Genomic DNA, 13853 nt, shown 5'->3' with positions numbered 1-13853 from the left:
AAAATTGCTAAAAGAATAGATTTGTAATGTTCTCACTACAAAAAAAATGGTAAGTTGGTGGGATGATGAATACGTTAATTAGCTGGGCTGAATTTTTCTACATAGTATACATAGATCAAAACATCACACTGGAGCCCATAAATACATAGAATTATTATTTGTCAAAAATAAATAATAAAAATACTTCATAAAAATCACATAATAATTTTAAAATGGAACTAAAAAAAACCATAATTCTGGGTCCTTTAGACACTTTGTAAACACTAGTCCTAGATCCTATGTAAATACTAGTCCTAGGAAGTATTTTCTTTTTTTCTTTTTTTTGAGACGGAGTCTCGCTCTATCACCCAGGCTGGAGTGCAGTGGTGCGATCTTGGCTCACTGCAACCTCCACCTCCCAGGTTCAAGCGATTCTCCTGCCTCAGCCTCCTGAGTAGCTAGGATTACAGGTGCACACCACCACGCCCAGCGAATTTTTGTATTTTTTTAGTAGAGACGGCATTTCACCATGTTGGTCAGGCTGGTCTCGAACTCCTGACCTTGTGATCTGCCTGCCTCAGCCTCCCAAAGTGTGGGATTATAGGTGTGAGCCACCACACCCGGCCCTAGGAAGTATTTTCTAAGTTCCAGTGCCATCAGAGCTTATAAAGTTTTTAGAGGCAAATCAGTGAAGTTAAGCAACCCACTCCCAACCAGTCTTTCTCTCTCTCCATATACACCCTGTTTCCAGAGATGGAGGGAGGAAAGAAGAAAGCTGCTTTTATCCTTTGCGGTGACCTGGGACTGCTGGGGCTTTAAATCTTTGTATGTTTGTGTAGGAGGATGAGGATGGGGACTTTCTGACTGCTATTCATCCACCTATTCATTCATTCAATTTACTCATTCAACATATATTTATTAAGTAACCTACTGTGTGCTGGGCACTTGGTAAAGGCATATAATCGTATCTATCCTGCTAGTGGCTTCTCCCAGGTCTCTCAGGGTGTTTGGAGTTCATACCCTCTTCTCCTAAGGGCTGGTACGGACAAAAGCAGGAAGGTGCCTGGGGTAGTCATTGAGGGGAGTTATGGAGGAGCTGTGTTTTCCCGAATTATTCAAGATCCATTTTGTTTCCCCAATTTGTTGAGGCTTTTTCTATATGTGAGATCTAAGAGGGTGTGAAGACGAGACTTAGGGGTGACTGGCAGACTGTCCTGAGCCCAACACTGTACCTTGAGTACCAGTGATGATTCTAGATCACAGTGTTTCAACCCTCAACACAGAAACAGAATCCTGGACTGGCTACGAGGGGTCCCTGCCAGCGGCTGGCTCTGAAGTTGGTTTTGTCTGTGGGCTAGATCAGTGTAAGTTGGGGTCCAGGCTGCTCGCTCAGCAGCCTGATTGATCTCCGGGGCTTTTTTGTCTCCTCCTCCCCAGTGGAAGCCTCTCCTCCTCTCCCCCTCTCTCCGTCTTCCCCCAATCCCTGTCTCCTTCTCTCCCCCTCTGCTTCTCAGGCTCTTCCGCTTTCCTCCTCTGCTTCTAATGAATTGAAACCTCCAAGAGCCGCCACATCTCTGGTAGTTTTACAAAACTGTCCTTGCTCTTCCTGCGTTTGCCCAGTCAAGGGTATTTTTGCCTGAGGTCAGAATGATGCTGTTAGTCCTGGTGATATGATTGCATAGCAACACAGAGCAGCTCTGAGAGGGGAGGAGGAGGAGAAGAAGGAAGACAGGGAGGTGGGAGAGACAGAGGGAGAGTGTGCATACAGCAGCTGTCGGCATCCCTGTCTCAGGGACTTCTTTGCTGATTCACAGAGGCAGCCCAGCCCCGGCCTCCCAGCTTACAGCTGCCGCCTGCTTCTCAGACCTGACGGAATCAGAAGGTAGGCCACAGAAAAATTATTTCCAAGCCTTGCCCTTGTTCAGCTGGCTGAGGGGAAATGACTGAGGGAGGGGAAGCTCCAGAGGTACTGTGTGGCGGGCGGGGGGTGGGGGAAGAGAGAGAGAAAATGAGTGTGTGTGTGTGTGTGTGTTTGTACATGTGCCTGCCTGTGGTCTGTTTGCATGTGCTTTTAGGGGAAAACTTGCATTAAAAAATGCCCACAATAAAGTAGTCACCATTTAGATTCATAAAGAAAAAAAAAGATGCCCAAGAATAGAAACTCAAGCCAATTTGAGCAACTAAGGTCTAAAAATGAATAAGAAGGAGGTACACAGTTTGCTTCTCTGAGAAGAGAGGGGCATTTATTTATTTATTTTAGGTTCTCAATAGCATGCTTTTTGTCCAAGGGTGTATTTCTTGGCAGGAGGGAAGGAAAGGTGTGTGGAAAGCATTGGCTAACAAGGGAGGAAAGAGGAAACATGGGACTTTGGAGCAGGTTCCCTGAACAAATGAGTATTCTGGCCAGCAGACAGGACACAGGAGTTCTTTGCTGAAGTAAACCAGGCTCTGACCTAAGAGCCTGGAGCTGAAGGGCTCATCTCATCTCTGTATTTACTTCCTGGCTCTGTTGTTTTTTCTGTGACATTTTTTCCCCCTTATCTTCTCCCCTGGTTTCCTTTCTACACCCTGTAATCAGGAGGCATCCTTCCACTCTTGAAAGCCTAGCTTGGAGTGGTTTCAAATAGGGCTTGCTTCTCTTGGAGTCTAACACCCCATCACCTGCTCTCACCACCTTTCCCAGCATCAGGCCAAGTGCCCCAGCCTAGTAAGTGGGCCTGAGACTGTATGGGTAGTTAATGTTTATCCTTCCTTTGGTAGGCAGGTCAAGCCAGGCCTCACAGGTGTTGGGTCTAAGCAGGTGGCAAGGCTGGGATGGGGTGGAGTGGAGTGGGGTAGAGGAGGATGTCAGCAGCAGCTGCCGCCTGCTTCCATTGAAAGCATGGTGCATGCTGTCTGGAAAATAACATACTTTAAAAAAATGTTTTCATTTTGATTGTCAAAAGAACAAAAGCCTTAAAAACTCTATGTCTAGTTCATCTTAATTCCTGACTTTTCCAAAGGAATCCTTGTTTCTAGATGAAAGGCCCTCAGGTAAATCACCTTTTAAAAGGCCTGTGGGAACCACAAGCCTCAGGAGATTTTCCTTCTAAGGTTTGCGTGGGGAGATGATCCCAGAGAATCTCAGGGCCTTCTAAGGAAACCTCCGTGAAAAGGCAGTGTTGGAAGTGGCAGTGTTGTGTCCTGTTTCTGAAAGACCAAGCCCCTCTGTCTCTGGGTGGGCAGGCCTCTGCCCTGTAGTCTTGCTTTCTGTAAACCATTGCTGGGGTATGAAGGCACATGGAAAGAGCTCCTCTTCTTGTGAGATTTGTACTTCTAGGCATTCAGCCTCAGCTAAGTAGCTCTGTGCTCCAGTTCAGATTACCCTTCAAGTCCGCCATAAAGGAGGGGAGCATAGCTTGAAGCAATGAATTTAGCAAAGGCCCCGAGTCAGATGTGGAGAGCACATCTGGGATTCAGCCCTTCTAACTGTAGATGCTCAGAAGTTTCTGATGTTGGATCTGCCACCATGCCAGCTAGGATGGGATCTCACTAATGAAGTCCGAGAAGATAGCCTTCTGAACTTCTCAGGGATACACACTCAGAGGAAACCCATTCAGTGGAAATTATACTATGAAATGACATTCCTCCCTTACGAAGGATTCTAAACGTGCATCAGCAACAAAAATAGCAAGTGAGATAAATCCTTCTAGGATAGCATTTACCAAACCAATGTTCTATAGAGCCCCATCCTGAGAGAATGTTAATAGATTCTGTTTTAAAATAAGTGTTGGGTGTGTGTGTGCATGCATGTGTGTGTATTCTGCAGTTCAATACTTTTTTGGAAATGCTTCTTAACCGAATTCTCATTTTGGAGAGTCACAGTATATATAACGCATATTAAAGACTCTGGGAAGTACTGCTGTAAATGAATCTGTTTAATTTTGTTTAACCCAGTACATCCCAGACTGGTTTGACCAGGGAACACTTTTCTTTATGGAAAACACTTTTTGCCTCTTGCAGATACAGTTTGGGGAACTGCTGCTCAAAAACAAACAAACAAACCGGAAGAAATCGTCACATGGATAACACTTGTAAAATAATCTAGTCCAACAATGCATTTTTAAACATGAAAAACCCAAGACGTTAATCATATTGTTTTCCTTCCCATAGCTGATGAGAATCTGGGATTATCTCCTGATTCCCCAGCCCACTGTACCCAACTGCTGCTTCTCTAGCAGGTCCCCTCCTGTGAAACTAGTCCCAGGAAAATGAAGCAGATTTAAGGAATAATCTTTAAATTTTGAGTGCAACATTTACATTTAATACATTTCTTCTGGTATTTTGTTATATGCAAAAATTGTCAACTTTCTTTTCAGCATGGGCTTTGTTGCATTCTTTTAAACAATGTGTTATGAAATATCTTCGTACATTCAAAAAGGTATAAAAATAATATGGTGAAAATCAGGTTATTCACTGCACAGCTTAGTAAAGAAACATCACCAGTAGAGTTGAAACCTTCTGTCTATTCTCCATGATTAAAGTTCTCTCTTTCCTTCCAAAGTAGCCACTATCCTGGATTTGGTGTTTATTATTCCCATGCATTGATGTATATACTTTTACTATACATGTATGTATTTTTAAACAACATATACTACTGCTTTATATGTTTTAAAAGTTTATATCAGTGGTGTATTGTATGTATTCTTCTGCAATGTGATTTTTCTTTTCTTTTCTTTTCCTCCCAAGAGACAAGATCTTGCACTGTTATCCAGGCTGGAGTGAATTACTGTAATCATAGCTCACTGCAGTCTCGAGCTCCTGGGCTGGACCACCCCCCAGGTGGCACCACCATGCCCAGCTAATTTTTTTTTCCTTCATAGAGACAGGGTCCTGCTATGTTGTCCAGGCTGATCTCAAACTCCTGGCCTCATGTAGTCCTCCTGCCTCAGCCTCCCAAAGTGTTGGGGTTGCAGCCATGAGCCAATGCACCTGGCTTGAAACTTATTTTTTCTATTCAATGTTATATTTGTGAAAAGCATCCATGTTGTAACACGGGGCTCTAGTTTACTCATTTTTTTCACTATTGTATACTCCTCTAATGACTATACCACACTTTATCTATTCTGCTGTTGATGGACATTTAGGCTATTTCTAGTTCTGAGCAATCACAGAGGTACTGTGATCTTTCTTGTGTAGCTATTCTTAGGTGACAGTTTGTACTGGGTAAATATCTGGGTGGAATTGTCCCTTACAGGGTATGTGCATTGTCACCTTTGGGAGATATTGTCAAATCACTGTGCAAAATAGTTTACTAACTTACACTCCCACCATCAGTGTATAAAGGTTTCAGGTTTATTGCATTAATGGGCTCTTACAGTTTTCTCCCATGGGGATGCGTCTCTGATTTTTTAATTGGATAATAAATTTTATTTCTCAAAATTGCTTGACAGCTAAACTTCTCAGGAATACGTTTCCTTGTTTTCATTTGTAAATCAGAGGATTGGCCTAGATGATCTCAAAGGTCCTTTCTAGCTTGAAACTCTGAGTTTCTACGATTTGTTCATTAAATGAGGTACATCTGAAGCAGAACCTAGGTTTTTTGGCTGCATTGCAGGAATTATTTTAGGAAGTATAACACAGTTTGTTACCAGTGAAATGTGTATCTTCTCTCTTACTGCCATGCTGTCAGGTAGAAAGGCCGTGGTGTGAGAGGAAAGACAGTTACACAGTGTTACCTTGGATTGGGGAGAGGAATCTGTAGCCCATGGGAAGGGGGTCTCGTTCCCATTGCCCTGTTCTTTACAGAACCTCTTCATCTTAGAAGTCTTCCCTATCTCTTGAATTTGTTCTCCCAAGAATAATAAATGTTTGCAATTTTTTTTTTTTTTTTTTTTTGAGATGGAGTCTCCCTATGTCGCCTAGACTAGAGTGCAGTGGCACAATCTCAGCTGGGAGGCTAAGGCAAGATAATCACTTGAACCCGGGAGTTGGATGTTGCAGTGAGCCGAGATCATGCCGCTGTACTCCAGCTGCACTCCAGCCTGGACGACAGAGTGAGACTCTGTCTCAAAACAACAACAACAACAACAAAAAACAGATGTCCAGGCTTCCTTTCTGCACATACACACAGTGGATTGTTTTTACAAAATTGGAGTTCCATTACACATGCTGTTCTGACATTTGTTTGTTTTCTTTGGCCTAAAATATATAACTTTGAAATCTGTCCAAATCAGTGCATATAGATCTGCCTCTTTCTTTTTAACAGCTACATAATATTCTGCCATGTGAGTGGCTATCATAATAAATAACATTTGAATATTTACTAAATGCCAGAAACTATGAATTAACTCCTTGCAACAAAGCTAAGATGTAGGTCTTTTTGTTATCCCTGTTTCACAGATGTGGGGACTAGAGCACAGTAAGATTGGGGAGCTTGTCCATATCTGTGCCAATAAGTGGGCAGGGTGCAAGCCAGAGCGTCCTGGTTCAGAGCCTATGCCCCAGACAATCATACTGTGATATGTCTCAGACATAGTCTACTCACCAGTCCCCTGTTGGTGGACATTTGAGTGAATGCAGATTTTTGCTATTATAAACAATACTGTAGCAGACATCTTTGTCCACTTCTGGAGGTCTTTTTGTAACATAGGCTCTTAGATTTCTCCGGTTTCTAGATGGAAAGCGCTTATTTATTGAAAAAAAAAAATTATTGAGCTTTAGGCACTGGGGAGGCTCTGAGCTCAAAATAGGAGACTTGACCAGAATTTCACTTCTCAGATTCCTGTAAAGGTCACTTAAGTGCTTTTCACTGTTTGCCAGCTTAGTGCTGCCCCAGACCTTAGACTGACTGCATCCTGTCTGTTTTTAATTGCTTGTGTCTTTGCCTGGGTAGTGGCATAACTGAATCAATGCTTGGGCTCCCACCTGGTGGTCCATAGCCAAAAATTGTCTCCACTATCCAGGTATCAGTGATTACAATGCCTCAGAGCCTGGGTTCTAGAATTTACAGAGGCAGAATAGCATAATGGTAAATAACTTGTATTCTGAGACACAACTGCCTGGGTACAAATCCCAGCTCTTCACAGTGTATTCACAATATGACTCTGAACAAGTTACTTACCATCTCTGTGCCTCCATTTTCTTATCCACACAATGAGAATAGCAATAGTAACTACTTTATAGTGTTGTCATAAGGATTAAATGAGTTAATGTATGTAGACTGCTTAGTTAATATATATAAAACACAGAATACAGTTATTATTTATTTGGCTATGGAAAAGCTGCCACACCAATCTTTCCATAAAATAGTTGATGACCTCCTTGCATTTTGGTGGGGAGTGGAGAGGGGGCGAAGAATTAACTGTTATTAAATAGGTAATGTGTTCACATGGGTCAAAATTCAAAAAGTACAAAATTATATTTAGTAAAAAATTTTATCTTCTATTGGCAACATGGGGCTTATGTGGTGTGGGGAATAATTCTGTTTCTCAACCTGGGAAGTGATTATATGAATTTACTTTATAATGATTTAATATAATTTGCATATATGCTTTATGTACTTTTATAGGTGTATTTCTTATTTTTAAAAAGGGCAGAAATAGTAGAAATCCCAAAGAGATGGGGAGAATTTTCACTGCTCAGTTCCCTTCTTCAATGGTAACAGGCTCTTTTGTATACTTCCAAAGATATTTTTTTGCATCTATAAGCGCATATTTTTAGTATACAAGTGTAGACTAACCACCACCTTGATTTTTCTCTTGTTTTCTTTTTACTTAAAGTATATCGTAAGAGATCATTTTGTATTGGCACATAAAGAGTTCTTAATTATTTTTTAAGTAGTTGTATAGAATTCCATTGTATGGATACACCATTATTTAATTAGTCCCCTGGTGATAGACATTTAAGTTTTTGCAATTTTTTTTTTTTTTTTGCCATTTCAAGCCTTGTTTCAAATGCCAACATCGTACTTATTATTGTACTTGTTTCAAATGCTAACATTGTACATTATTCCACATAAATTTAAGTAGCATATGTTCCTAGACATCTCCAGTTTTTGGGTGCCTAGCACTGTGTTAAAAATATGTGGGCTATAAATAAATATCAGGTGTGGGTTTTGTCCTCCATGAGCCAACAATCTTGCTTTCATATTGAAATCCTAATATTTCCCCTGTGTTTTTAAAGCTTTTTATCTCTGCTCAAGAGAAGCAATGCCTTCCCACTGAATCCTCCTGAAACAGCCTGTGTATGGCTTTTAGAACCAGGAAGAGTATTTGTAGTGGCAAAAAGCCAGAGTTTCATATCCAGCAGGATCCCTAGGAGAGGGCAGGGAAGGCTTATTGCCACCCAAAAAGCATCCTCCACTCCTGCATATGTCAAAATCTTCTCTTTCACCTTAGCTCAAAAGCTTCTTTTCCATAAACACATCCCAAATCCCTCCAACTAGAAGTGAACAATTCCTCCTCTGTGACCTCTTATAGCATGATTTCTGTGTCCTGCTGTCTTAGTCCATTTTCTGTTGCTTATAACAGAATACCTGAAACTGAGTAATTTATAAGAAAAGGAATTTATGTATTACCGTTATGGAAGCTGAGAAGTCCAAGTTCGAGGGGCTGTGGTGAGAGTCTTCTTGCTGGTAGAAACTCTCTGAAGCATCCCAAGATGGCATGGAGTATCATGTGGCTAGAAGGCTTAGTGTGCTAGCTCAGATCTCTCTTCCTCTTTTTATAAGGCCATGAATTCTCCTCCCATGATAACTTATTAATTCATTAATCCGTGAATGGATTAATCCATTCATGAGGGCAAAGCCCTCATCAACTCTTAAAGGTCCCAGCTCTCAATACTGTCACATTGGGGATGGATGTTCAAACCACAGCACCCACGTAGGGTATGAATAATTTTCCCCCCAAAAGTATACTTTTTTTTTTGTTTACCTGTCTTGTTTCCTACATTTGACCAGTTGGGGACCAAGTCTGATTCATCTTCAATCTCTCATAGCCTTTGCAAATTAAAAAGAGGAATAGGAAAAAATCAGTATGTGCAGATGGTGATTTGAGATAGGACTGAGCTAGATAGAGGCAGAAGAATCTTTGTGTATAACAAAGAGTACTTGCCCAGGAATCAGGAGGCCCTGGTTCGCTTGCATCTCAGCATCTTCATCTGTAAAGTGGGATCTTAATTCTGGCTGGGACAACTTTACTAGGTTGTGCTTAGGATCATGAAAGACAGCACAACAGACTACAAAGGCATGCTATATGAATACAGGGAATGATAGTTTTCAGTGCTTAGCAACCCTTAAACATTAACATTTGATACATTAGCAAACTAAGGCCTAGAGAGGCAATATGACTTGAGGTCAAGGTCAGGGGTAAGGTCTGAAAAGAGCAGAGGATAGTCATTTTAGGACCAGAAGAAATCTATTCCTTTCCTGCCTGTGTTGGTATTAGAAGATCTGAATTCTCTGACTCCTGGGTTTACCTTAGTTTTGTTTTGTGAAGCCTCAACCTAGCATCAGGTCAGTAGAGGAATAAGAAAGAAGGAAGTTAATTTGGAGATAAATGAATCTCAAAAGAGAAGAAAAGAGATAGTTGATGAAAGAAGAGATAAAAACGACCACTAAGGTGTGGAGGAAAAGCTAAATATCTTTAGCAATTAAGGAAATGCAAAGCAATCCTCAAAATACCATTTTCACTCACAAAGTTGGCAAATAAAGTAAGAATACATACTGTTGGCAAGTGTGCTGGGAAACTGGCACTCTCATACATTGCTAGTAGTAGTATAAAATGATATAACTTTTTCTAGGGCAATTTAGAAATATGTATCATAAACCCTTTGATCCAGGAATTCCCCCTTATAGGCAATTATCCCATGAAGAAAATCACAAATATGCACAAGGTTGTTCTTTGCACTTTGATTTATAAAAAAGAAGAACTATAAACATATGTCTAATTGTTAAATTATGGTGTATCCATTCAGTGGAATACTATACAATGACTATAGCTAACCCTTATTGAGTTGTGCACTGTTGCCAGACACTGTGCTAAGTTATTTAAATTATTAACTTTAATCATTAGAATAATTCTGTGAGGATGCTATCATTATTTATCCCCATTTTGCAGATGAGGACACTGAGGCTCAGAGAGGTTAACTTGTCCTGGGCCACACTGCTAATAGGCTGAATAGTGTGGATTTGACTCTAGGTCTGTCTGATGCCAGTGCCCATGGCCTCAGTCACAGTGCTGTACTTCCAATGCAGCTGTTAAAAATCATGTTTTAGGCTGGGCGTGGTGGCTCATACCTGTAATATAAGCACTTTGGGAGGCACAGGCGGGCTGATCACTTGAGCTCAGGAGTTTGAGACCAGCCTGGCAACATGGCAAAACCCCGTCTCTACCAAAAATACAAAAAATTATCCAGGCATTGTGGTGCACACCTGTAGTCCCAGCTACTTGGGGGCGCTGAGGCGGGAAGATCGTTTAAGCCTGGGAGGTTGCAGTGAGCCAAGATCACGCCAGTGCACTCCAGCCTGGGTGACAAAGTGAGAGACCCTGTCTCAAAAAAAAAAAAAAAGAACAAGACAAAGTTGCCCACTTTCACTACTTTTATTCAAAACAGGAATGACAGTTCTAGCCAGGGTGACAAAGTGAGAGACCCTGTCTCAAAAAAAAAAAAAAAAAATCATGTTTTAAGGGAATAGTTAATGACATTCTAAAATGACCATGGTATAATGACAAGTGAAAAAAGCAGGATACGAAATGATAGCATGTGATGGCAATTTTATTTTAAAAGTGTATGTATATATTTTTCAGAGAAAAATTAAAACTTCATAGCTGTTAGTAATGATTATCTCTGGGTGGTAATATTACAGATTATTTTTATTTTCATCCCTATTATTTTTTGTATTTCCCAGTTTTTCTATAAAGAACATGTATTACTTCTATAATCAGCAAAAATAAAAATGTTAACATAAAAAGAGGTCTGAAAGCAAGCCTCTTGTAGCCTTTATGCTTATAACACATCCATAGCAGTACTTCATTTTTTAATCTAAGTGACTAATGCTTTTGTGCTGTCTGATCATAGATGAGCCATATTTTCAGTCATTCTTTGGGGATGAGTAGCTACATAGCTGTATAATCTCTAGGGACTTTGACTACAACAAAGTACCCTTTAGACCACAACCTCTTGTGCCCTTGTGATTTGTAATAATCTCCACTCCTTGGACTATAGTCTCCTGAGGAGGAGGGGTGGGTACTTAATGCAAGGAGTCCACAGATCTTTAAATGCATAAATGTTTTTCTCACTCGGTACGTTCTAAAATTACAGCTACTATTGTGGGTGAGAGTGGGTGAAGTGAGATTTTTTTTTAGTTTTAAGAAGGGCCTCTTATATCTAAAACGTTGTGAACCACTGGAATAGAGTCTAAAAATAGTGGTTATTTAATTATCAGCATCATGAAAAAAGATGCTCAGTTCCGGCCGTCTGAATCAGGGTTTGTGTGTCTTTGCCCCACACTAAAAGAGATCACCTTATTATTTCCTAGCATCATCTTTGCCACCCATTCTCATCACATTTGTGTACATTCTCTAAACCATCAATTGGTTTGTACATCTAAACTTTGTCCCCATATTTCTCCTTTACTAAGCTTAGCTCTTTACATCTAAAGCTGAATATGTCTCAAGCATAGCTTATCATGTAACACTGCCCCATCCCCTACCACAGCAAATATACTTTCTCCTGTTTTCCTTCTCTTGCAGTTGGCAACATTATCCACTCAGCTCCCAAATTAGAAACCTTTGACTCCTTCTCCTCCCTTACTGTTCACATCCAGTTGATCATCAAGCCCAATGTATTTTACCTCTCTAATGTACCTCAGAGTCATGCTGTCTGCTTCATCTTCACTGCAACTGCCTGCCTATTCTAACAGCTTCTCAACAGGTTCTTCCTTTTGGAGAATCACTCTACAAGGAAGGCAGAGGGCTCTTTCTAAAATGCAAATCTTGGCCGGATGCGGTGGCTCATGCCTGTAATCCCAGCACTTTGGGAGGCCGAGGTGGGTGGATCACCTGAGGTCAGGAGTTCGAGACCAGCCTGGCCAACATTATGAAACCCCATCTCCACTAAAAATACAAAAAAATTAGTGGGGCATGGTGGCAGGCACCTGTAATCCCAGCTACTCAGGAGGCTGAGGCAGGAGAATTGCTTGAACCTGGGAGGCAGTGGTTGCAGTGAGCCGAGATCGTGCCACTACACTCCAGCCTGGGCAACAAGAGCGAAACTCCGCCTAAAATAAATAAATAAATAAAATAAAATAAAATGCAAATCTCATTATGTCGCTCTCTGCTTAAAATCTTCAGTACCTCCCCATTGTCTGCAAGATAAAGCCTACAATCCTCTGCTTGTCATTCAAGGCATGGCCCAATCTGGCCACAGCCTCATCTCCTGCTACACACAACAAGGCACGTACCTTGTACTCTGGTCACACTGAACACACCATACATTTAATTTTCATGTTTGTATGTTTTTTTAACCTTCACTGCCTAATGACAAATCTGTTTCTCTTTCATGACTCACCTCAAGCACATTTCCTCTAGGGAGACTTTTCTTGACATGACCAGATAGAACTCACAATTCCCTCATCAGTCTCTTCACTTTATCCCATAAACACTTACATTATGACCTCAAATAACACTTTATGGCCATTATTTTCTCCACATTTGTTCTGTCTGTATGTGATACTCCTCAGGGGAAGCCCCCATGTCTTTTCATCTCTGTGCCTCTTAAACTCTAGCCATACTGATCACATTGTCCTCTGAACATGCTAGGCCTTTTTATGACATCCACCTTCACACAGGTGGATCCGTCTGCTGGGAATGCCATTCTCCCTTTCTCCTCTGCACAAGCAAATATCTACTCATCTTTTGAGACTCATCTCAAGTGTGCTCTTTCTGAAATATGTACACATTCTCAGTGTTAGCTGTGCTCCCTTAGCCTTTTGGTAAACTCTTGATTTTAGCATTTGCTATGTAACATTTTATTATAATTATCAGCATACATGACTGCCTCGCCTACCCGTCTCCCCCACCTCCACCCTTAGGCTTTGATATCTCAGCAGTTATCTTTATGTCTCTAGCACAAAGCACTATAGGTAAACAATAAATGCTTCCTTGGTCAATAATTAAATAAAGTCTTTTATGGTACATGGTGGCCTGGGTAGGTCAGTAGGCTTTGAATACTTATTTGTATACTTATTATCTGGTCAAGCCACCTCTGGGTAGATGCTTGATTCATAGGCTTTTCTAGGTCTTGACTCGAAATCTCTCTGTATTGATTTTCCAGGTGCTTAATGATCAATAGTTGGTGCACTGCCTGTCCTCACCTCCCCATGAGCCTTGGTTTTTATGCAACCTATGGTCATGCAGGGATGCCCTTATACCCTCCCACGATGTCATGATTGGCAGGCAGCTGACCAGTTCCATCATAGCAGCAGCCTCCGAAGCACCTGCCCCCACCCTCAGGTAAGAATCTGATAGTAAAAGAAAGACCTGTGGAGAAAGAGTGGACACAGGATCTGTGTATCCTTGGGGAACTCACACTTCCTAAGGCTCAGGGGCATTCCCTGTATACACGCAATCCCTTGGATAGCGTGGGGAATATATTGGGCCCATCCTTCATTACTCATGATGTCTTTTATGGGGGGGCATAGGGAAAGGAAGGGTGTTGGGCTGAGCAGCTCAGAGGGCCCACTGCAGCTGAGTGGGGCTGGTTTCGTGTTAACCTTCTAAGAGTTACGGGTACAGGAATGTCCTAGAAGAGTATGATCCTTCAGGGCATGGTCTAGGACAAGGCAGGTCCTTCCTTTGCCTTGGCTTCTCTGTGGCATGCCTTCCACATTCTGC

General features: G+C 41.4%; 1 protein-coding gene across 2 annotated transcripts in view; it reads left to right on the top strand.

Moving 5' to 3' along the window:
* The first annotated feature begins 1500 nt into the window (after positions 1-1500).
* DRP2 (dystrophin related protein 2) overlaps positions 1501-13853 on the top strand; it is a 44526-nt gene continuing 32173 nt past the window's right edge. Inside the window, exons 1-3 of one of the 2 annotated variants that reach the window (XM_011954549.1) lie at positions 1501-1861; positions 6227-6330; positions 13294-13472. In XM_011954549.1, the coding sequence (XP_011809939.1) occupies positions 13356-13472 (117 nt within the window). In that variant the 5' untranslated portion in view covers positions 1501-1861; positions 6227-6330; positions 13294-13355. The remainder of the gene's footprint in view (positions 1862-6226; positions 6331-13293; positions 13473-13853) is intronic. The other variant, XM_011954550.1, reaches the window with a different exon arrangement.

This window comes from Colobus angolensis, unplaced genomic scaffold (assembly GCF_000951035.1).
Source record: "Colobus angolensis palliatus isolate OR3802 unplaced genomic scaffold, Cang.pa_1.0 Scaffold385, whole genome shotgun sequence".
In the NCBI taxonomy this organism is placed as follows: Eukaryota; Metazoa; Chordata; class Mammalia; order Primates; family Cercopithecidae; genus Colobus; species Colobus angolensis.
This window is presented reverse-complemented; position numbering and strand designations above follow the sequence as displayed.